General features: G+C 30.8%; 1 protein-coding gene across 1 annotated transcript in view; it reads right to left on the bottom strand.

The window, feature by feature from the left end:
• Positions 1-1,588: 1,588 nt before the first annotated feature.
• Positions 1,589-24,864, bottom strand: part of heca (headcase) — a 374,320-nt gene continuing 351,044 nt past the window's right edge. The window contains exons 3-5 of the mRNA XM_067047341.1: positions 22,696-22,884; positions 13,526-13,714; positions 1,589-8,258 (exon numbers count right to left, since the gene is read on the bottom strand). Of these exons, the coding sequence (XP_066903442.1) occupies positions 8,106-8,258; positions 13,526-13,714; positions 22,696-22,884 (531 nt within the window). The 3' untranslated portion in view covers positions 1,589-8,105. The remainder of the gene's footprint in view (positions 8,259-13,525; positions 13,715-22,695; positions 22,885-24,864) is intronic.

The following is a 24,864-nucleotide window of genomic DNA, read 5'->3' as shown; positions in this document are numbered from 1 at the left end:
TCACCATGGTTAGAACAGGTTGGCTACATCTAGATAACCCCTCGTCCCTATATGTCAATTTTGACATATAGGGAAGAGGGGGTCATAAAAAAAAGAAAAAAAAGAAATATATTAATCTATATTTTATTTTTTAATAATTTATAATAATAATATGCTTAATATTAATTATTAATAATTAATTAATATTCATCGTAGATGGTTCTTTAACACTTCTTGGGTAGTGAAAGTTTCTCCAAGGCAGTTTGCTGTTGGTTAGGTCTGAATTTTTTTTTTTTTTTTAATCTTCTAAGGCTTGAGAAGTGCACTTTTATGGGATTATATTTACTCAGTCTATTTTTTCATGCTGTATGCACTTTAACTTTGGACAATTTCTTTAATCTGGCACAATGATTTTGAGATTTTTGCTATGCCATTTCTTAATTTACCAACATATTCGGAAATATTTAGTACAGAAAGATAGATGCACACATCAGTTTGGTATTTTGTTGTAGAAACATTAAGTAGTTGGGTTGGTAGGAATGTTTTTTCCTTATTGGCACAATCTCACCACCACTGAGCAGACTAAGACAGACTCTGCTGCTCCTTTTTCTCCTATGTAGTTGCCATGAATTCTGTCATGGTATATTTATACATCACAATTTGAAAAAAGAATAGTCTCAGTTAATTTTGACTCTATTTTTTCTTGTCTTCAAATTATTATTTCAAAAAATTACCCAAATTAATTGTGTGTATTTAAATTAAACCAAATGCTTCAAATAAAAAAAAAAAAATTGAAAAGCCCCTGCATTCAACAATTTTAAGGGATCAGATATTTTTCTAATAATTTTGTGCCTTCTAAAACAAAACTCACAATTGCTTGGATCCTAATTATTTAGGAATAATAACAATAATTAGCTATTATGATAATTAGAGTTGTGTCTACAATATCCCAGTTTTAAAATAAAAATTAGTGGTTACAGCTCACGAATTAACCCAAAAATGGTGGTATAATCACCCTATCTTATTTTAATGATTATGTTATGAAATTACAACCAAAAAAGGTAGAGTGATATGAACCCTAGGCATTATACTTCAGATAGTAGATGAATAAAAAAATTTGCTTATCATCGCATTAGGTTAAAGAGTTCTTCACACAATGAAAATCAACATCATGTTGCAACAAAGTGATAAAACAATGAATTGTTAAAAACAAATGTGAGAGTCACAAATATTTTATTATAGGAGAGCGATAACAGTTGTTCATATTTGCCGCCACTTTTAACTGATTTGCTGAATTCCTTTTTAGCCTCTTCTCACACCATCTGGCACAATCTCACCATATCTTATGGTAGAGCTATTATTTTTTTTTTTACTGATAAAGTAGAAATTTTTATGAAGGATGAAGATATTGACTTTATGGAAGTTAGTTCAATTTTTTAAAAATATTTAATGGGAATGATTTGTTTATAATTCATCTCATCCTTCTGAAACAAATTTTTTTTACCTCTACCAAACTTTTTCATAATGATTTATTTGATATATAATTATTTTAAATTGGAGTGAGGAATGGTATGGTAACAGGATAGAAAAGTAAAATAAAAATACACAATTTAAGGATTTATCCATATATTTATCCTTTCATCATATACTAACATAGAAAAGAAGCCCTAATGTGTGGTCTTCTTATGTAAACAAACACAACTAAACATCTGTTTATAATCCAGTACATATACACATAGGTGATTTATTTATATTAACTTTTTATTGTTATGCCTTTAAAATTAAAATTATAATAAAAAAAGAGGGAAAAAATACAAAATGTTATACCATATTAATAAAGAACAACTGAGGGAAAAGTTTCAATTTGAGTTAAATTAAATCCTAGCCACAAGCATACAGGCAAAATGTATCAACAAAAACTCGTTTAACTATATTTCCCTAGATAAAAACAAATCTAAGAACGATATATATATTTATAAAGAAATTAACTAATTCATTCAAAAATTAAATGAATCACAACTTTTAATAAATATTCATTTCAACTAATAAAATCCATCTAATGAAACTTCCACCCATTGGAACAATATACACTTTTGAAGTGCCCGACGCGCTCAGAAAAATTAGTAACAAATAATTCCTGCGAATTCACAGATAATATCACAAATTGCATTATTACAGGAAGCAAAAGTTTTTGATGAACTACATACACACATATAAATATTTAAAGAAGTTAATAACAACTACTAAACTTATCACTAAATCTTAAATAACTCGCTCAAGTGTACTTGGTATTTGTCATTCCCGAGGACAAAATTAATGCGATTTCCAATGAGTAGAAAGTCATTAGATTGGTTTAAAAAAAAAAAAAGAAGAAGAAGGCCCATTCCAAAACAGATAGTAAACAAACGACTATCTAAAAATTAGGGCAAATATAAATAAAATACAAATTTTCAGGTATTTGGTGGTTATTACATCACTCCATCTCTATATAAACAAAAATAAAATTATAAAACAGTTTTAGTTTCAAAAACGAATCATTTACCTACCAAATACCAAAAAATATACGTGCAATTGGCCTGTGAACACATTCACACCATAACCGTATAAAAAAAATTAACTAATATCTATAAATTTACTAATTATTCAACATAAATGGTTAAACCACAAGATATGTTTTACTTTCTAAAAAATGACTAAAGGACTAATGTTAAACAAAAGTAATAAAGTTTAAACAAATAGTGATGTAATGAAGCATAAGCATAAAGCAAGCCTATCATTAAATGGCACAATAGGGGCAGTGTGGTTATTGATAATTTATCATGATTGATTGAAATTAATCATTGCCTATCTGAACCATGATAATGCCCTTTTTTTTTATCAATTCGGTCCAAATAATTTTCGTTCATTCTTTAATCATTGCATTTTTGTTAGGTACAGTGTTAACATTTTTTTTGTGATATTTTTATCAATATTATTATTTTTTATTTTTTTTTTTTGCTTAAGCTTCTAACACAAAATCTTAAATAACATTTTCTGCATCTATACATTGAAATAAAATACAAAAAAAAGATGAACGAAAGAAATTGAAACATTAATACTAAATCGAGACACATTTTACCAAAACATATACAAATAATAACAATTAATACATACTTCCATGTTGAAGCTAACTAGATTAAATTGTGAATGATGGGAGGGGAGATCCAACAAATTATATATTACTTTTTTATATTTTTATAAACTCGTTTCTCTAATTTAACGATTAAACAATATATTATTTTGTTTAAATAGATTTGTACTATAAGATCAGAGGTAGAAAATCAATTTTGAAATTTCAAAAAACTAAAGCATTTTTTAAAAAATGAAGTAATAAAATTCTGGAGCAAGTTCCAAAAGATTTTTTACACTATTCCTTTCTCTATTGGGGTTTTATATTATGGATTAATCTTTTCAGATTATTTTTAGTGTTTTAATATGTCAAATTTAAATAAAAATATTTATAGTTTTTATTTGAAAATGACTATTTTTGGAACTGACCTCCACATTTTAAAAAACCTTATATAATCATAATTATAATCAAAAGCATTCTTACATAAATCAAATTTAAATTAAATGGAACATACTAACAAAAATAATATTTAAGTAACAAATGATCAAAATTAAAACAGAGAAATATTATAATTATAAATAAACATGAGCGTTATCGTTATTTGCTGTTGACGTTTTGTACTGTTATAAAAGGCTAAAGAGTTAACATTATTTAACCGGCTGAAATGATGTTGCGATTCAGCCAGACTAATTTTACTACCACTAAATCTTCATGAATTACTTGATGAATCAAGGCTGAAATGAGCATACTGTTGTTCATGTTTACTTTCCCTCTGAATCGTTTCCAGAACACTTCTCAACGAACACGATCAGCCCTATATAACGGTCCGTTAGATTATTATAATTAACCTATCTAATGTTTTATAAGGCAAATAAAAAATAGATATTTTTTTTTTAATTTATACAGACTTTTTTTTCCATTTTCTTTTTTATTGAAAGTAAATGTGTTCGTTTAAAAACAATTAAAGTTTCCCATCAAGATTGTAAAATTTTCAGATGAGGTAGTTTTTTTTTTTTTGTTTTGGTTATTTATTTTTTTAATATAAAAAAAGAGGAGTTATTTCGTTCCAGAGGTAGAACATGATTCAATGCATATTTAGTTTTTTTTTAATTAATTTTTATTTTTTTGTACATATGTTCTTTTTTGAGGTAGTATCTATGTTATAATAGGAACATAACTAGACACCTACCGTGTAACATAAATTTTATTTTTTGTTAAACTAATGATATTGTATGAATTTTTAAACACAACAACCACTTATAACATCTAATCAGTATCAATTTCTCTAAGTGGAATAAACAAGCTGATTGCGTTTTAAAAACCTCAACAAACAAATATATATATATATTTTTCTCAAATGGATGGTTTGTACTTAATGATGTGACCTCCCTAAATATTATTTTTTAAACATTCATACTGCCAAGCATACAAGGGGGTTTCGAAGGTTGTGAGAAACATTAAAAATATGCAACTTTAAATGGGTTTTATGCATGTGCATATATAATATACATATGTACATATATATCTATATACACACACACGTCTATACAATTACAATAAAATCTAATAAATTTTAACTATATCAACAAACGCATGAACAGCAGGATGGACAGTTTTTTTATTTATTTTTTATTTTTTTTTTTTTCTGTTTCCATTATAAGCACATATCAAGCATAAATGCAGATAGGTTAGCAGAGTGGAAATAGGAAGCGATAGCAGAATAGCATGCAAGCCCTAAATATGACAAAGTGATCGAAAATGTGCTTTCTGCAGTTTATTAAATTTATATAATTAATTATAATTATTAATAATAGAATAAATTTAATATATTAAACCATTTTCAATTTGAATAAGAACTTCTTAAGATTAATTTAAAAATATAAAAAATGTATAAAAGTACAAAATGTATTCTTTTATAACAATAACTTTGTAATTTTAATTAGATTTTCCCCTCAAAAGTAAATGAATTTAAAAACATATGGTATTGAAATTTATTTTACAAATCATTGATTATTGAAAAGTTCTTTTAGTCTAATTAAAATAAAATAAATAGATACAAATTTAAAAGGAAGAATTATTTTTATGAATGTATAGTATTTGATTTTTGCCTTTTTTCTTCTATTGTTTACGGCAGTGGACAACATTTCATTCAGGTCTATTATCATTGATTAAATCTGAGCAAATTTAATATTTATGTGGTTTATTGTTTTTAGTGGTAGTAGATTTATATAACATCAGGAGTTTTGTTGTATAGACATTTAAATTGATATATATATATTTTCTTTTCTGCTTGATATCAGTTCATTCCTATGGTTTCTGTACAATTAGTACAGTAAAAAATATAAGTTTTTTCTACGCTTTTGAAGGTTTGATTAAAAAATTAAAATAACTTTAGGCCTATATTGAAACCTTGCTTCAAAATATATTGCATAGTATATATTTTATATATAAATATGTACTTTAATATTAGTTTGAATCAGTTCTTCGACAATTTGATAATTATATTTATATTTAAATAATTTAGGTCTCCAAGTTTTAATGAGCCGAATATAACTTAAAGAATTTTAGGTTGGAACCTGCAACAAAGAACTGTCCTTTGACGCAAGAGAAAATCCACTTTGGTCCTCAGTACCAGCTTACATTTGGTACTTAATATATTATTTGGAACTTTTACAAACTGTTTATACATTGTAAATTTTACAGAACGAATAATCCACAAATAAATTTATTAATTAATAATGGAAATACTTATAAATTAATTTTTAAATTTGATAGAAATAAATAATGTTTTCAGTTATTTTTAATACTTTTTCTTTTTTTTTTTTAAATAGATATTCATTGTTTCTCTCAATTAAAGAATCTTTCAATACTTTCTCTTTACTCGGAAGATGGAAGGTTTCCATTTGTTCAGTCAGCCTTGTCATTTAAGGTACATTCAGTTAAAAAAAATATTTTTTTGTCATCAATTGATAAGCACCATTTTCCAATGTAAAATCTCAATCAATAATAATTGTTTTGAGTTTTTACACACTTGATAAATTCAAATAAACCTTACTTTTATATTTATATTATTATAACTAGGAATTATATATTAAACAATAACTTCTATACGACAAAGAGAAACTTACTTTCTAAATATCAAAGCATAATTTACAAAGCAGCATGCAATTGATTATAGTTTTATCCGCTTCGACTCGGGTCCACACATAATTATTTAGTGGATTAACCCTCGCCAAAAGGATAAAATAAATGTGCTCTCATGCAACAATGTGTGAACTAACACTATTTATGAACGGTAATTCTGCGTATCTTTCCCCAAATTATCTACAGGTTGGGAAGCAAAGAGGTGCCATAGGAGCACCCTAGGGAAAATATGCTGAGATCAAAGCTTATTTCTAAAATATGAACACTCTACATCTGAAATAATTATTAATAATGGGTTTCGGATAGGAGAAGGAAGAAGCTACTAGTAAATTTTGCATCCCTACCACACTCCATTTATACTGGCCACATATATCATTCAATACTACAGGTAGCGAAGTAATGCAAGAAAATTATATCATTTAATAATATATATATATTTTATATATTTTTATATTCTATGTCTTCAGTATAATTGCCTAAATATATTTATATTTTTATATATATATATATTTATATATGTCAAATATTATCTATGACCAACATGCATTTTTTGTTTGGACAGTGACATTATACGTATCGATAATGTCTGTGTTAATGCTAATTAAGGAAATGAATGTTATTTGAGCGTTAACAATGCCTAAGAATGTTATGTCCAGAGATATGTTATAAGCCTACAGTTCAATCTTTCATACTGCATAATTGCACTTCATCTGGCATGAAAAGTGTCATTTGTGAATATATATATATATCTTCTATAGGAATAGTGTACAGTAAAAAGTGACTATGCTTTTGGTACGAAACCTTTCAGAATCACTTCGAGTCTAGTCTTCTCCTAAGTGTCGGAAACTAGTCCATTTAATTTATATTTTAAAAACAAATAATACACCATAACCTACAAATATATTTAATAGCTATATCTCCATTCAATATGTAAAATGTTCTCAGACCAAATATTCTTAAAAAGGTACTTCATTAATATTATCTTATTATTATATACTTACTATTTTAATATCGACAACGTTTTATTACATTGTCGTAATTATACATCAAAATATCTAGTGAAAACATAAAACACATATCGATTTTTTGTACAAGAGATAGTAACAATATATATATACATTCAATCAAAACAAATACATGATTATAAAACAAATTTCAATGATTTCAATTATATAAACGATCCGATGTACAACTAAAAAGATAATTTACAATAAACACAAAAGTGTCCTTAATATAATATGAATACTAAAAGTAGTCAAAAACACACTTCAATCATAATATAAAAAACATCATCATCATCTGTGATGGTTCAACATTCAATACAAATATATTTTATAGAATAAGGATAATTGTGAGATTGACAAATAATTGAGCACTGCATATTTCATCAAAGCAGAGCACACTAAACATCTCCAGTGAGGGAGTCACAATTATAGTATTATCTTGTAGCAGTATGTTTAAAGGCCTCTAGAGGCCGTCCTATAACTACGTTTATAAGAAAAGAAGGGAGGGAATAAAGGCGAGACCACTTTCAAAGTGGGCCGAATCACCCTCGAACAGTCTAATGTACAAAGCAAAACGCTGCCTCATCACATGTATTATAAATTTATATGTATATTAAAATACATCCATATTTTTTTTTTTTTACATTTTTTAATTATAATGTATAAGGTTGATGGGGGAAAAGAATATACAATGTGGAAGGAGCAACCAATATAAAAAATACATCTGCAATTAAAAGTCAAAAGAAGATGAGTTAAAGAGCTCAGGCGATGGTGAGAGACAGGAGGGGGCCGTTGAGGTCGGCAGCCCAAGTGGCGTGAAGCAGCCGCTGCACGGCGCGGGCGCGGTCCTCGGCCGGCCCGTCCTCCTGCTATGGCCACTCTCTGTTGTAGCAGTAGCCGAGCGGCTTGACGAAGTGCCAATCGTGCGCCCCGCAGTGCGGGCAGCCAACGCGGTGCGAGTAGTCCGAGAAGAAGTTCAAGCGCTGGTGGGGCAGCAGCAGTGGCTTCGCGCAGTTGTTGCACTGCAACACGTCCATATTCATATAGCACTTTCATAATAAGAATAATAACATAAATTACTATAAAAGCTAGAGTGTCTGTATCACCACTGCTTGGACTGACAGTCTTGGAGGAAGGAGTACAATGAAAGGAGTAAGCTGCCAGAATAACTGAAGCCAAAAAGGTGGGCCTTATGACTGACCAGGAGCCAGGCAAAGGAGTAGGGGAAGAGTAGGAACCAACCACAACCTAATCCTGAATTCCAGGAGCGTGGTTAACTTTTTTTGGCTTCACTTTCCCTTTGAGGGAAAATTGGGTGTATTGTCTACATTCTACAATTACTACTTAGGGAAGATACGTACTATAATTTTAGCTGTTCCGTTCTGTTATCCGCGAAGTAAAAGTATTTTTTGGTTCCATTGAACCAAGAAACAAAACCTAACAGCCCGTTGGGTTGTGGTCTCTTGGTTGAAATATCACGTGGTAACAATTTTGTGCAATGTTTCTTTCGATTTATAACAAAGAAATACTAAACCATTCTTTTGGGATTTGTCAGCAAGGATTAAGAGAAACGCACGATATTATTTAAACATTCGCAGACTCCCCCCAACTTCATATTGTGATTGATTGGGTTTCAAAATTTGGTGAAATCCACTCATCCTACAAGATCTACTCTCTATTCAACAATGAGCAATTCTAGGATTTCGGCGCTATATTAAAGTAATAAAAATACATTAAAAAGGAACTACAATCGAACACTAAGCAATGGTTTAACACCTAAGTAAGTTAAGGCAAATTATGAACAAGACCGTCTAAGTAACTCTATTCTGATAAATGAATAAGTAATGAATCTTACTTGAAGAAATCCCACTTTCCTCAATGCACCTTTGTAAATGAAGAGGTTGAACCTAAAAGGGAAAGAAAATACCCATGGCTAAACACAAGAGTCCAGAAAGAGGCAAACAAAATATTCAGCACAGACAGAATAGCATGGGCTATAAGACTCTTTAAACCATATAAAGCGTCTCGGGGGAAGAAGGAGGATGGAATAATTCCTGCCCGTTTGATAATAAGGGAAAGGAAAGCTTGTTAAAGCACTGCGTAGAATATTTAGGGCAAGTTATGCAATGGGATATATCCCTAAACTATGGAAAGATTAAAGTAATTTTTATCCCAAAAATTGGCAAGCCTAAGGATGACCCAAGGGCGTATAGACCAATATGTCTCTCTTCGGTAATATTAAAGACTATGGAAAAGGTAATGGATTTATACATAAGGGGTTTAATAGTTCAGAACTTCCCACTGCATCCATATCAGTTTGCCTATCAAGTCTATATGAGTCTGTCTATATGGAAAGTAAATTCACAAAGTTTTACTTTAATGCAAAAGTAATTTAAAGAAATTGAAGTGCTTTTAAGCAGTATGTGAATAAGCAAGTTTATTTGTTTATCTTTTTTTTTTCAAAGTAAGTTTCTTAATTTAATTGAAATTAAGGCGAAGTAAGAAAACCCGTTTGAAGAAGTCTTTATTCGTGAATAGGTAGCCCAAAAGCTTTTTTCTTGGTATTTTCTATTTCCAAAGTAAAGGAACTCCGTGCATGCGAATAAAACGCGACATAGCATTTAGGATATTAGGTAAACTGGTATGGTAAAGTCCCACAAAGAGACACGAGAGGGAGTGAGACCCCATCATCGGATGGCCGGACAGAAGACGAATAAGAAAGACATTCCTCGAGGAAGTAGCGCTGAGTTGTGGAGGGTCCGGGGGAAAACTAATAAAAACTAGGGGCGTCTTTGATCATCCCATCTTGACCACTAAGGAGGGCGCAGAAGGAGAAACAAATTCTTCCTTTCCGTCCTCAAAGGACACAGGTAGGACCATCCGGCGAATTTAATCATCTCAAATCCTTACTGGGAGCATCCTTCCACTTCGCTCTGTCCTGTCTTTTTTTTCAATAAAAAGTAATTTAGTGGGGGGGGGGAGGATGGTTAGAGATAGGAAAGGGCAGATCAAAAGAAGGTTTTTAATACTTGCCCCCGATGCGAGTCCTAATTCGGCTACTAATTGTGTAATCTGCTTTGGCCCCACCTTCCTCCACTGATTGCTGAAGAGGTTCCGTTCAAAGGACTCGTCGAATTTTTGTCGCCCCCCTCGTGGTAATTGCTCAAAGTATAGCTTTATCATACCTCCTTCGACTTATCCCCTTACTAGATATTTTTTTCCCTTCTCTTTTTTTTTCATTCGATTTAAATTTCCGTCAGCTTCCCCTAACGACAACCATTTGAAGGAAACAATGGTGGCTTAATGACATTACGGCCAAGCTAAGAGCTTGTAGGCAGACTGAGGGAGCTTACACAAGATGGAGAAGGAATTTTAAACAGAGGGCCCACTACCACTTTTTCAATTATAGATCAAAGTAAAATTTCAAATATAATGTTCTTTCTGCGTCCGACCATATGGGGGTTTCCTATTAGAAGTTATATCCACTTTTTAAAGCAAAAATTTTTTAGAGAATTTAAAATTCTACACAAAAACGAATTAAGTTTATTTCAAAATTAAAATTTCCCCCTATCGAACAGCTGTTAGGAATAAACATTTCTATAAAAATTTAACTTAATTGCAGGAGATGCTACCATAATAATTTTTAAGTTTGGAACTTCGAAAACTGGATATTTTGACTTTTCATAAAATACTCTTGATATGTTTTGTTGCTTTATGTTATAACTAGGGATGATATTTTTATTTTTTCAAGTTTTTTAGTTTTAAAATTATTTATATATTATATTTAATCTTATCACTTTTTCTAGACTGTTTTATTGTTTTAATAAAGTAATTTGTATACAAGCTAAGTCTCAACACTATTTATGATTACTTTAAATGTCCAACGTTTCGGCTGATTATAAATTTACACCTCATATCCACATTTAAAAATTTTTCGCAAGCTATTCTGCCTAGGTCAATAATTCAAACAATATATCAAAGCAATCTATTTCGTTACTTTCCCATTAAATTATAAAACTTTTAATTACTGATTAACGTATAGCTACTATCACAACTTTTGTTTTGTTTTTTTAACACTAAAACCAGTCTTGAAGAAATGATAGGATTATTTATAAAGTATGATAGAACTGGATCTTTAATCCAGTAATTATTAATTAATCTGGAAAATTAATAGTGTGATAAGTGAGTCATCATAGCGTAAAGTTAATTTGTAATTAAAGTTTTTGAAATATAATAGAAAATTTACGAAATAGGTTGCTTTGACTAAATTTATCCACCTGGGCAGAATAGGAACAAAAAGTTTTTTGTTGCATTGTGAGGTGTAAATTCATATTTAAGATTGTCCTTGAAAATGGTCGAAACGTTGTACATTTAAATTAATAATAAAGAAGAGTTCGAGACTTAACTTGGATACAAATTATTTTATTTAAATTATGTATACCTCCTAGGAAAATTTCATGATATTTTCAACAATTTTATTTTACATATTTTTAAATATTTCGCCGTTTTAGTACATATTTAGTCCGTATTTTTCTTTAAAATAAGTATTTTCTTTTCTTATTTTTTTTAAACATAAACAAATGTTTGTTTATTTAAAAATAAAATAAAATTACAACTAACTCTTAATCATTTTTTGAGAAGCCTAAAACCAATAGATACTGCTATGAAAGTTTATTTTTCGGGTTTTATTGCTTTCATGTCCTATATCCACTTATTACGTCTGTGGATGTGAAACAATCATTCGAACGATAAAACTTTATTTTGTAGAGCAATCACAAAAAGAAAATTGATGTGAAAAATGAAGATGGCGAGATAAAATAACTATTAAAGTTAAATGATATTATTTTTGTTTCCTAAAAACCTTTTAATAATTTAAACGTTTTTCCTGACATTTTCTGGTTAATTTTCTCATGTAATAATTATTTTATATTAAATATTTTAACTTTTTTATCCGTTAAAAATCTCATCCCTAATTATAACCTACAATTATCCTTTATTATTAGCTTTATGTGTTATTTATTAATATAATTTGAGTAGTAAAACTTGTTTAATAGTAATCAAAAATAAATAGTTTTGTGATATTTTTTACGCAATAAAATATTTTTTAAATTCATTTGGAATATTAGTTGATTTAAAATTATCAATGTTTTAATTTAATATAAATTACACCCCAAGAAATATTTCATAACCAAATGACAATAAACAAGTGGCCAGTGAATTTATTTTTGAAAAACTATATCTCTGTAACTAATAAAAGTTTAGATGTTTATTAGCACTCATATTAAAGTTAGTTTAAAGTAGTTCATACATAATGTTTCACTTCATAGAAATAATAGTTTTTATAATATTGGAAAAAATTAATTCACATAATATTGATTTCTAATAGATAGGAACATTTTTTTTATTTATGGAAACTAAATCTCAGGAAACATCAGACATACAGATGTCTGCCAGTACTCAAATTAAAGCTAGTGTAATGTTCTACAAGAAAGTGTATAACATTTATCTTCGTTGTAATAGTAGTTTTCATGATATTTGCTGAAATAAAATGATTTTTGGTTATTCCGACGAAATTCCATATTCAAAATTCATATTAATTTCCAAATATCATACTATCAAACTTCTTCCACTACAAACATAAAAGTAATAAACTACAAAGATAATAGTATTATAAACAAGCTTTAATTTGAGTGCAGGCAGATATCTAAGGATTCCTCAGATATACTCTTTCAAAAATTAAAAGTTTTGCCCAAAGAGGTAGAAATCAACATCTTGCGAAATTATTTTGGCAAAAGCTAATACGAAAATTACTACTCCTACGAAGATAAACGTCATTAACTATTTTATAGTATATTAAACTAGCTTTAATTTGAGTGCTAATATAAATGTGTACATCAAATTGTTCCTGAAATATAGATTTTTTACGAAATATTGCTTTTCGAAAAAGTATATCTCGGGAACTATTGAACATAAAAAGCTTTTTTAGGACTCATATTTTTGGAATAATACTCTTCTTAAATGATCTATTAGATTTATAGTGTTGAAGGTAGTTTTAAAGATATGTAGACTTCCAAATGAAAAATTATTTTTTTAAACCTATAAATATTATTGTAAAATCCTATAACTATACTTGGCAGACTCATCAATTTCGACCAGTGACTTGATGATACATAGTTTTCATTAAATGGGGTGTTATAACTCACTTTTTCTCCTCATGAGTTTTTTGAACTAATTGATGATACAGACACATTTAATCAAGTAAGAACTAGCAGATAAGGCAGAATATTACCTTTAGCCTCTCGGTGCAACAGGGCATGGCGGCAAAGATATCATAGGAGTACATGGTACCTAGGACCAGAGAGGATCCGTCCCATGCAGAGGAACAGAACCTGCACCTCAAGCGGCGACCGGGAGCCCATGCTTCGAGGCAACCCATGCACACGCAGGACAGGTACTGGGTTCTTCCTTCAACCTTCACCTGTGAAAATTAAAAACAAATATTAATAATTTTATGCTATAAATACCATAATATAATATGTTGGTAACAAAAAAATAGTGCCCAAATTTTTCGCAATACATAATCTTTCGATTTTTTCAAAATAGCCATAACTTCAACACGAGCTCAACAATCTATAGAAAAAAACAGGAGACGTAATTTGGGTGCTATGTGAATGTTGTGTGATGCCCAGAATTTTCTTTTCGTAAACCAGTCACAATATTGTAATTAAAACTTGAAATATCCAATTAAATGCTGCACCATCATTACTAACTGAACTGCATCGGCTTGAGTGACATACATAGCTGATGATAATTGGGTTTTAGTTGTCCGATATTGACAGTTGGTTGGAATAGCTGTAGAGCATACTAATTCCCCCACACTGTCACTCCTGAAAATCTGTCTCAAATATATCCATAAAATGGTTATGATATCCATTTAATTTGGTTTTTATATAAATCAATATAGACATGGTATCTCTCTCTTGTAACATAAAATGTTAAACAATCAAATTACATTTTTGTTACATGCAGAAAAAAAAGTCTGCTAAATTCATGGATCAGTATAGTTGTCCTTTTTTTATTTTGTTCCCTTATTTCTTTTTCTCGACATTATCCTCTGACTAGTTTCGGAGAGATGACAATATTCTCTTTATGGAAATAAAAATGAAAGTCAAGAAAAAAGTTTACAGAGTGATTATGGGAAATTTCGGAGTTCCTGGACAACTTTTCAGAGTCTTGTTCGACAGTGGAAAGAACATTGAAAAACGCCATCAAATTAATTGAATCTATCGGATTGTTTGCTAGGATATGAATCTGATTTGTATATTATAAAACATAATACCATTATTTATTATTTATATTTATACTTATGTTATTTATTATAATTATTATTTATTACTAATTATTATCGGTAAAAGTTATTACCGTCAGTTGTTTTTGTCCTCGAATCCAAACAACAAAAAAAATTAATGTTGAATTTTATTCCTATTTCCTTTATTTATCGGTCTTTCATTATATTATTGTAATTTTGTATTTCTTTATTGTTTGTTATTATTTTCGTTTTCTTTTTATTAATTGTTTAATACTTTTTCGCGATTCTTGTTTATTTATACTTTTCACTTTAAATCTTAATTTTATTTTGTTTACTTTGTTCATTTTATATAATTTTTTTAATATGTTAAATCATATATAGCCACGTCTTAGTTTACTTTTATTTTATGTAATCAACTTTCTTTGTTAAATCGTTATTGGTGGTAGCCTTACTTATCTCAACTTGTCACGCCGTTTTCCGATTTCAGGCCCTTTTTATATATAGCTCGATTCAACTATCTTAAAGTCTCCTCTGCCCGTTTTAAGAAAATATTTCAAAAATGATAGGGACCGCCGCTTCCTTGGGGTCTTAGTAGTCTGAACCTACTTACTCGCTATATTTGAATATTTTTACTAATCATTCGGAAACGACAAATATTTTATTTAGAAGATTTTAATTTTTTTTTGTCATATTAAAGTTGCCATATCTAGTTAATAGTGGGGCAGTTAAATGCAGTGGCAAAACGCTCGGATTCCTGAACCGTGCGCAAGCAGCAAAGGTCAAAGGCGTCATTATGTCAATTTTCTGTTGCGACAACTCTTAGAGCAAATGATTGATGGTTAGTTGAAGCTGTTGTTAGTCTTACTACACCGGCTTTAAAATTTCTAAAGCCATTGGTGGTAATGTGACGGCTTTCTGATACATTTTTTATTGAATTTTTTTTTTTTTTAATAAGTTCAATTCGAGTTTTGAAGCTATGGCTTGAAAGGATGTTTATATCATTGTCTGAATACCTAATTACTTAAAATAAACATTTTTGGGGGGTTGGGAGGGGAAGAGGTTAAGGTGGGGGATTCCGAAACCAAACCAAGGGTCGCCCAAACTGCGGTAAATGATTGAACAACCAACAATCACCGTTTCAAGAAGTAGAGAAATCCTTAGGGCCAATTAAAGAGATTATTTTATATGTAAAACAAAAAACGATGTACTACAACAGACCGTTATAGCTGAGGGAAAGGCAACATGTCTTCAATGGTGCCGGTTCGATTCCCGCTTGGTATACTTTTTTTCGCGGTAGACCCATGGAATGAAAACTTGAACCCCCCAATTTGGTTAAAATAGATTAGCTGCCTCTAGGTTGACTTCTTCTCCCTGCATGTCAGAAATGATCAGGAAAAGGACAAATAAAAGAAAAATATAGTAGTAATGAAATATTTAGTAGGAGGGGGGCCGTTGTGAATTTAACACCGTACCCTGGTTCAGCTAAATAATACTCTATATTTTGACTGAAATTATAGAACATTCTATTAGTAGTGTCGTTGCAATCGTTCCTTGCGAATCCCTATAAATAAAAGGGGCGCTTATAGAGCGAAATGTTTTATAAAAGGACGGAAGTTTAAAGGAGGCCTTTAGCAAGGTGTTCCTAAGGAACGAACATATATACGGTCTTGAATGGTTTGATATCTGTCTGGTTAATCGTTGTTGAGGCTATTGAAGTGGGGTGTGTTAAATCTAGTCTATCTACCGTCATTAACACGATTAAGTAAGTGAAGAATCGTTCTTCTTTCTTAATACTTAATAAAGTATTATTAATTAAAAATAAGTTAATTTTTAAAATAGAATATTATCTAAAGAATAGAAGAATGCTTTTTCGTTGTTGTGTTTAGAGTATTCGAATAATATTACGATATTTAATGTTACAGAAAATGTGCTGTACTATAGTGTGATGGTCATTTTAGTAGAAAAATAATTTTTGGCTCAAAATATGCTTGGGAGCTTTGGAAGAATCTGAACGGTCCTGTATCTTATCCATCTCTATAAAGTTCTCGAGCCTTTCTTCTCGCAGTTCCTGAGAACTGCCCTTCTTTCCCCACCCCCTCTCCTCCACAGATAAGACGACCACATACTGACCCGCTATCTCCGCAGATCCTATCGACTCCGGCCGTTTCCAAATTGGACGTATTCAAAGCAGAGGGCCTGTTGAACTTTTTTAAAGAACCCTCCCAGTGAATGAAGCCTGTGTCCCAAGCCGCTCCCCCTTTGTGGCGGGATAACGAGCGAGAGAGGGCGCTGCCTTGTTAGGAGAGAGAGAGAGAGAGAGAGGGAGTGAGGGAGAGATCTTCTATGAATAACATGTTCCGTCTTTATTCCCGGCCCAATAAGGATCCCGCAGCTCTGATGAACCGGCAAAAGGTACCCACGGCCTTATTTATAGCCGAATATGGTTTGTGGCGGGAGCGGCTTCCACATCCGGAATCATGTCGGATATTGTTAGAGCTTCCCATCTCGGGGCCCTTTTTAAATTTATTGGACCAGTAATGGCTTCCCTCAACCTTCCGACAGGCTTCAAAGAAAAAAAAATAATAATCTAGCTTTCAATAAAATATAATATACTGCAGAATCGTGTAGATACGTATCCCCAATGATACTTAAGTCTAAATAATCAAGAAATTCGAATCATCTAAAATTTTCAATAATCGGGAGCGAAAATAAAATAACAAGATTAATATATTACACTTAAAAAAAATACAAAGATTTCATTTTTTGAAAAAATTAATGGGTTATTTTCTAAATATACAATCCTCGAAGACGGGTATTGTTGATGATTACTGAATGACAACCGCAGTGTGGTTTAAGACATAATTTATTTACTTTAAATGAAGAGATAAAATTTAGAGGCTATGTCATAATAAGTATAATTAATATAGAGACCACTATATACAATTTTTCTCATAGAGTGTCCATAAACAGCTCTATTCTAATGCTCTTTTAGACTTTAGAAAATAAAATGACCCATATCTCAAACATGTATTTGCAATGTAAGAAGGAGTTTATAGACTAGAAATAGAGAGAGATGATTGACTGGTAGTAGGTAGTTGTTGATAGATTGCCTATGTGGTAAGTTTCGAGGAACTTAAAATACATAGACCAAGGCTCGTGCAATAGTTTTCTGTTGTATATTTGTTGGGTGTGGGACGTGAGGAATACTTTTCTACCAACAGTACTACCTTGATCGTGGAACTAATGCAGTCCTGGTAGGATTTTTATAGATAAGTGGGAAATTGTAAGATTGCTATCTCTCTGGGATTGTGTCGTATATTTTCGTGTCAGAGTTAATTTTTGTTAATACATGGACTGTTTCTTAAAACATTTTTATTAATAAACTAGAATATTTTTAAAACCACAAGTTCCTATACAATTACTGGAGACTTTGTCAGGGCACTCTAGAAAGGAAAATATGTCAGTCAACACTCAAGTCCAATTGTGGTAAAAAATTACACATCTCGATACATACTTTGCTTCACGATATTAAGACTGATGTTCGGATCTCTTTTGATCAATATCCTTGAAGTTCAATGAAATGCTAAGACTTCTTAAAAATGGACAAAATCGAGTTATTTGCATTTGGAGAAAAGTGTATACATGAGGACTTTTCAAATCAACTAAATATACATCTACCAATATAATCAAACACTCTTACGATACTAAATACTAGCGGGAGTCGTTTATTTCCTCTGCGACGTAACAAAAGGTATTAAAAAGATTTTAAAGCAATATAAAGGCTAAACGAAATTTAGAGGAGTAAATGACGGAGACTGAACACTAATAAAGAGTGATCAAACAGACTGAGGACACAGACTGAGATTAAGAATGGGACTCAAACAGAAGAGAAGCGGTCACAATTAACCGGGCCCTACAATTTGGTTCAGTCCTCGACTGTTTGCTCTAGCGACACGTCAATCCCTCCTCTCTCTTTCCCGGCCTTTGTAACTATTTTGGTTTCTATATAAATGTTTTCGTTTATTATTAAAGTTATATTTTCATAAAAAGCAATTTTTTATCGTGTATAACTAATGTAGGGAAGTTTTGTATTCTTGCGGAATGATTATCTAAATTTATCTAAATAGTCCTTTCGTATTTCTATATATTTTCTTCTCATACATATTATTTACGGTCAACTATCTTCTCATGAGTGTCCATATTTCATTCGCTACTTCACTTAGCCATTTTCTATGACATATATGTAAAAAAAGGCACGTCCTATTTTGTCCAAAGCAGGCAACTAAATATGTTTTATTTTCCTGTATTATTTATTTATTTATTTCAACCTTCCCCTGCATTTTGTGTAACACAAGTGTGCAGCACAACAGCAGCTCCATCTTACACATATATAAGTAACAACGAACTACTGTTAATAAATGAATTTACAATTTTATAATTGTAATACTATATAAATAAATGTTCAATTTTCGGCTATAAGGCTCAGTCGTATACACCTCTTTCGCCCACTGGTTTTTCAGGGGCTGATCTTCTTTGACGAAGAGTAAAGTAGGCTGGCCTAAAAATGGTCCAGTAACTTACTATACATAAAGTATACATTTAGGGGATGTATTGCAATCGTGAAAGTTTTCGAAATCAAAAATACATTTTTTGAGGTTCCCGGAGTCCAAATAATCGAGTCTTGCAAAATACGTTGTTTATATAATCTGGGGCAATTTTAAAAAGTACCTACGAGTATTTAGAGCAAATATGTGCCAGGGAGGTTACAGCAACCTGTTAACTTTAATCAAGTGCCATTTTATAAAATCGATTTCACACATTTTTTTCCATTTTCTCCTAAATAGCTCATATGGTTTTGTATAACCGTTGGAATTATTTAGTTATCTATAATATCAGACAGGTTTTATTACTATTTAAATAGACCAACAGGGCTTAAATGCCGATTTTAATCTAAAGTACCTTTAATTTTGTTAATTTGAAGAAAAAATAAACAGTACTCATTGTTAATACTAATAAAACAGAGAAATATAAACAATTAAAAGATTTTATTGTTAACTTAAGAAGTTAGAAGGAAACATATTTGTTGAACCCGAAATAAGATTAGTAAAATAGACGTATTATAAATCGCTGAAAAGCCAAATATTTTAGAAAAAAGTAATATTTTACATAGAATGTCCTAGAAGGTAACAGAATAACGAAAAATGCATAAATAAAGTGTGTTCTAATATGAGCTTGGCTGAGCGGGCGGCTACGCAATGGGTTTTGGTTAGTAATATAATTTCATTAACCCTACAGCTAAGCCTTCCAGTTGGCAGGATAAATCCATATAATAATTTTTAATATGTTCAATACCAATGCTATAACAATTTAGTATTCAATAATCTTTACCGCAACAACCTATGAAGGGTCAGAGGTTCAGTACTTTGTAAGGAAGTACTGTTACTAGACCAACGGTTGTGCAAGGAGGTGATTTTTTCAGAATCACGCTCTATGGCCAGATTTTTACCCAATTACGGGTACCCAATTTAAGAGGTTGGGTGGACCCCAGGAGGGCTCCAAGAACAGGAGTTCACTCACGGCTACAGTGTAACAGAAAACAATTTTCTGCCCAGCCGGATTCGAACTCGGGTCATTGGAGTTAGAAGCCAAGCGCCTTACCCCCGGGCTACCCGCAAACCTAGTATTCAATAATACGGAATGTAATTTTTCATTTTGTAGGAAGACAGTCCAGGTGGCTGTCATTAAACAAGTGCTTGTATCTTGTTTTTATTTAACCCTGCAAAGTAAGGTGAAATGTAGGTTAACAACAAATAGTTTTTTTTCTATTATTTTCTATCTCTGCTGACCGCCACGCGGGCTATCCTCCTACAATCTACTTCATAAGGTCAGTAATATCTCATTCATATTTAGCACTCATTTACCTATATATGAAATATATAGTAAGGGGAAGTATTGATATTCAAAGATTCATTTCAGCTCAAAGTAGGGTGGTTAGTGCATGTTGTGTTTTGCATGCACCAGATATTTAATTATTTTTTTGATGGAAAATTGAATTTTTTCATATAAACTTTTTTTCACTGAACAATTTATTTTTAAAAATTATTTTTAAACGGAAAGATTGTTTATTTTTACTATTCTGATAACACTTTTTTTTTTCTTCTACCATTCTAATTTAGTTAAGGCGCTTCCTATTAAGGGATCTGATCAAGAATGACATATAAAGTGAGTGACCAAAATAGATTTGGCCAGGAAGGATAAATAACAAGAACTCATATCCCAGATAAATGAAGGATGTGTAAACGGCGGTAAGGATTGAGGACAATCTGGAGAAGGGAATGGGCCAATGAGGTGGGCGCTATTGTCTCAGGCTGTTGCTCACCTCCTCCTTCCCTCCTTTCTCCCCCTCACTCCCTCTCCCTTCCAGGACCTTCTGCTTTATCAATCCTAAGGACGACAGACCCTTCGCTAATATCTTCATCTAACTTGTTAATTATTTTTTGATATAATTTATTTATTTTTAGTATTCATCTTCTATTTAAGGTATAAATATTGTAAAGTTGTATGATTTATAATTCCAATGTATACGTACCATGCTATGTAACGATGGTAACAAAAGGGGTATTGAGAGCAAATGTGGTGTAAATCATTCTGTTCTTATCAAAATCACTATATATATATTACTAAAAATAATTATTATTTAATTATAAGTTGTATGTTATAACTATTATAACTGGCAATAATGATGACGAATTCTTAGGGGTACTATAAAAACAATTTACCTATAAATTTATACAATTTTCCACCTTTTTTTCGTTTAAATCTCCAAAAATCTGCATTTTTCCAGCCTTTTATATTCCTTGGAATTTACTCCTTCAATATGAAAAACCTATAATATGAAATCGTGTTAAAATTGAAATTTCTATGGCAATCTTTCATTAAAAATTCCCTCTTTCCATAGGAAATTATGGAATTAAGTGCGCTGGAGAATAAATAGAAAAGGTTACAAACAGTATTTTTAAATATCAAATAAAACTTCACCACAACTAAGACCTACCAAGTTTCATTTCAATACTCTCGAAAATAAGGTTTTTAGTTGAGTTTGTATATTCACTGAACGAAAAAAAAATGATGATGTTTGTTCAGTAGAAATTGATTTTAATAATAAAAATTTGAAGTTACACCAATACATAAAACAGAAGTTGAAAATTTAATATATAAAATTTAAGCCATATATATTTAGCATACATTTTATTTAATAATAAAAATTTCTTTTTAATTAATAGTTAATATTACAATGAATATTTTCGGCACATTGAATTGAACTCTGAATAATATCCTATTGACTACTAATGTATTCTTGCTCTTGCTTTGGGTCTGATCAAAACAAAGTAATGTTTCACAAAGTAAAATGTATAAATATATGTATAAATATGTATGTATAATATGTATAAATCTACCCTAACACAAGATCACAATAAAATCAATAAATAATCAACAGACTACCAGATAGAATACAGATTGCAGATAGACCAGCATTTAACAAGCACGGACGCAACCTTCTTCTCTCAGCCAAGAATATAAAAACCTCTGTTTATTACCATGATTAGGCAAGGTCTGATATATTGCTGTAAGACCTGGGCTGCAACAGGTACCCTAGGAAGCAGAATCGAGAGATATGAAAGGAAAGTCCGGCGTACAATTACAGCAGCGATCTGGGATCAGAGCCTTAACACATTGAGGAGAAGAACTAACAGTGAAATGCTTGCAGAAACTGGTCAGACACCTCAGGGTAAAAAGGCAAGGAGATGAGTGGAGACATGTGGCTCAAAGCAATCCATCAGGACGCCTCTACACAATAATGAATGCCACTATAGTTGGCAGTATACCACATGGGAGGCCTAAAACCAGATGGATAGACAAAATCAACAAAGAAGTGGAAAGCTGCAGCAAACTGGTCAGTAGAAGCTCAAAACAGGCAGGTGTGGAGAAGACTGGTTCGGGCGGCATAATATCTACAAGGTCTTTTGCGCCGACCAAAAAATAAAAAAAATATGTATGTATGTACATGCATATATATATATTCTTTGTCATCTTTCTTGAAACTACAAGTCATCAAGAATTCTATTATTTATGTTATGCTGGAGACTCACCTCAATGCAGGTCTTGGTGTGCTGCCTTGGGCTGAGAAAGAAAGTACCGTCTACTAGAGGATACCTGTCGAAGACGGCCATGGGAGCCCTGCAGAGGATACAGACCGTTCTGGACATCCCCAGCCCCGCCAGTGTGGACAGGATGAAGCACCTCGTCTCGTCGTTGCCGTGGTGCCCCTCGTCCTCCATCTGCAAGCAAAAGAATTATTAATCTTAAAGAATTAGTAAATGTAAGATTTAGTACCGCAGTTTTAGTAATGAGAGCTAATAACAACTATGATATACACAGAGTGTTCAACAAATGTTGCCCACAATTTAAGTAAGTTATAAAATATCATATACAAAGTGAAAAATATATTTGGACCATGGTCTAATTCCATCCAAGAAATTAGTAAATTTAACCTTTGTGTTTAATTAGGTCTTGTAAAAAAATAGGTCGAGAACTTAACACGGATGAAAGAATATATGAGGAGTTTTATGTCGAAAGTAAATACATTCCTATTTTGGAAAATGATTATTCAAAAAATAATATAGCAATGTCTCTTAATACGTGATCTTTAATATGAATTTGGGAAGAAAAAATTTAAATTTTGAATTAAACTCAATAAGCTTTAGCTGTGAAATTTTAATTTTTGGCAAAAAAATGTTAAATTTTGGAAAGTGTTAAAGTTAAATTAGTTAACTTTTGATAGAAAACTCCTAGTATTTTGTTAGCAGCAGATAGGCTGGAATATATTTCAACTGGTAGAGAATATAATTTGAAATTATTATTTAGACTATGCGGTCTATTAGAAAAAAAAACAAAAACAAAATAAACAACGAAATTGTTTAAATATATGCAAGATTAATTAAATGGAGAAATGAAGGCCTGAAATGTTTCATTTCATTTTAAAATTAAATCTTGGGAAGGAAACACCTATTACCACCATAGGTGGTACTTCAAGCATTAATTTAAATTAGAAGATCCTGTGGCCATCTTCTTTTCAGACGCCTCGGAGGGTTATCAGGGATTATTAAGGATAAGAGATTAAGAACTAATAAGTTAGGATGGGTAAAGAGTTTGGAATGAAAAAACGCATATCTGTTTTGGGCCAAATCTGCAACGAATGGGATGTTTAGGTCCTTGTGGATGAGTTTATTTGTAATGCAATAACGAGCATCAAGAATTTTACGTAGATAAATTAAAAAGTAAAAGTATTTTATTTTATTTTAATTTGAACATTTTATTGTATTTCTTCAATTCGATTTAATATTTAATATTATTTTAGATAAAATATTTTAATATTAAAATACCCATTAGTAGACATTTAATTTTCTTATTTTGCCCATAACAATTTAAAACAAATTGTGCATGATAAATGTTTCTTTTAAAATAGTAATTATATTTAATATACATATACATAAAAATAATAAATGATCAATATTGAATTGTTAAGTTTGTTCCGAGGGGGATTTTATTATTTTATTCTGCTTCAACGACAAAAATTGCATTTAAATAGTACCTAAATTTGTATATCAATTACCGGACATAAAAAATTACCACCTATGCTATCTAGTGTTCATTAGGTAACTATCCATAAATACCTTAGAAAATTTCATAACAAAATCGAAAAAAATTGGATTGGGTTCCATTTTAAAAATGGAACAATAACCTGGATTTTCGGGGGTCCTAAGGTGTGAGGAGACTTTAACGTCGTCTTAGCGCGTATTGTTACCTTCTCATTGTTGATTTTCTTTTAAATATTTAGTTGAATTTCGTACTTTAAAGAGAATATACAATAATCGTATATTATATATATATCTGTATGATCATTGAATAAATCATTGATAAAACTTTCGAAATTGTTTATATAAGAAGAAATAATGAAAACAGTCAATTAAAAATAATTATGATTTAAGATTGTATAGCTTCTCTATTTTTATTATTATTGTAAAAAATAATAAATCCAAATCATTTAACATTATTTATAGCCGTTATTCAATTTCTTTGTTTTTTCTTCATTAGATGTCTCGAGAATATTTGTTATATTACTGCCATTTTTGCATATTTCATAATATATTGTATATTAACATATTTCATCTTTAGGTAATTTTCTTCCTATCCTCCAATCTCCTATCCAATCCTGACCATCTTCATAATTTTGAAATAATACGGGCAATCATTTATAT

Source organism: Halyomorpha halys, unplaced genomic scaffold (genome assembly GCF_000696795.3).
Source record: "Halyomorpha halys isolate HHAL.00 unplaced genomic scaffold, Hhal_1.1 Scaffold39.1, whole genome shotgun sequence".
NCBI classification, from domain to species: domain Eukaryota; kingdom Metazoa; phylum Arthropoda; class Insecta; order Hemiptera; family Pentatomidae; genus Halyomorpha; species Halyomorpha halys.
The sequence above is the reverse complement of the archived record's forward strand: the minus strand, read 5'-3'. Positions and strand labels throughout refer to the sequence as shown.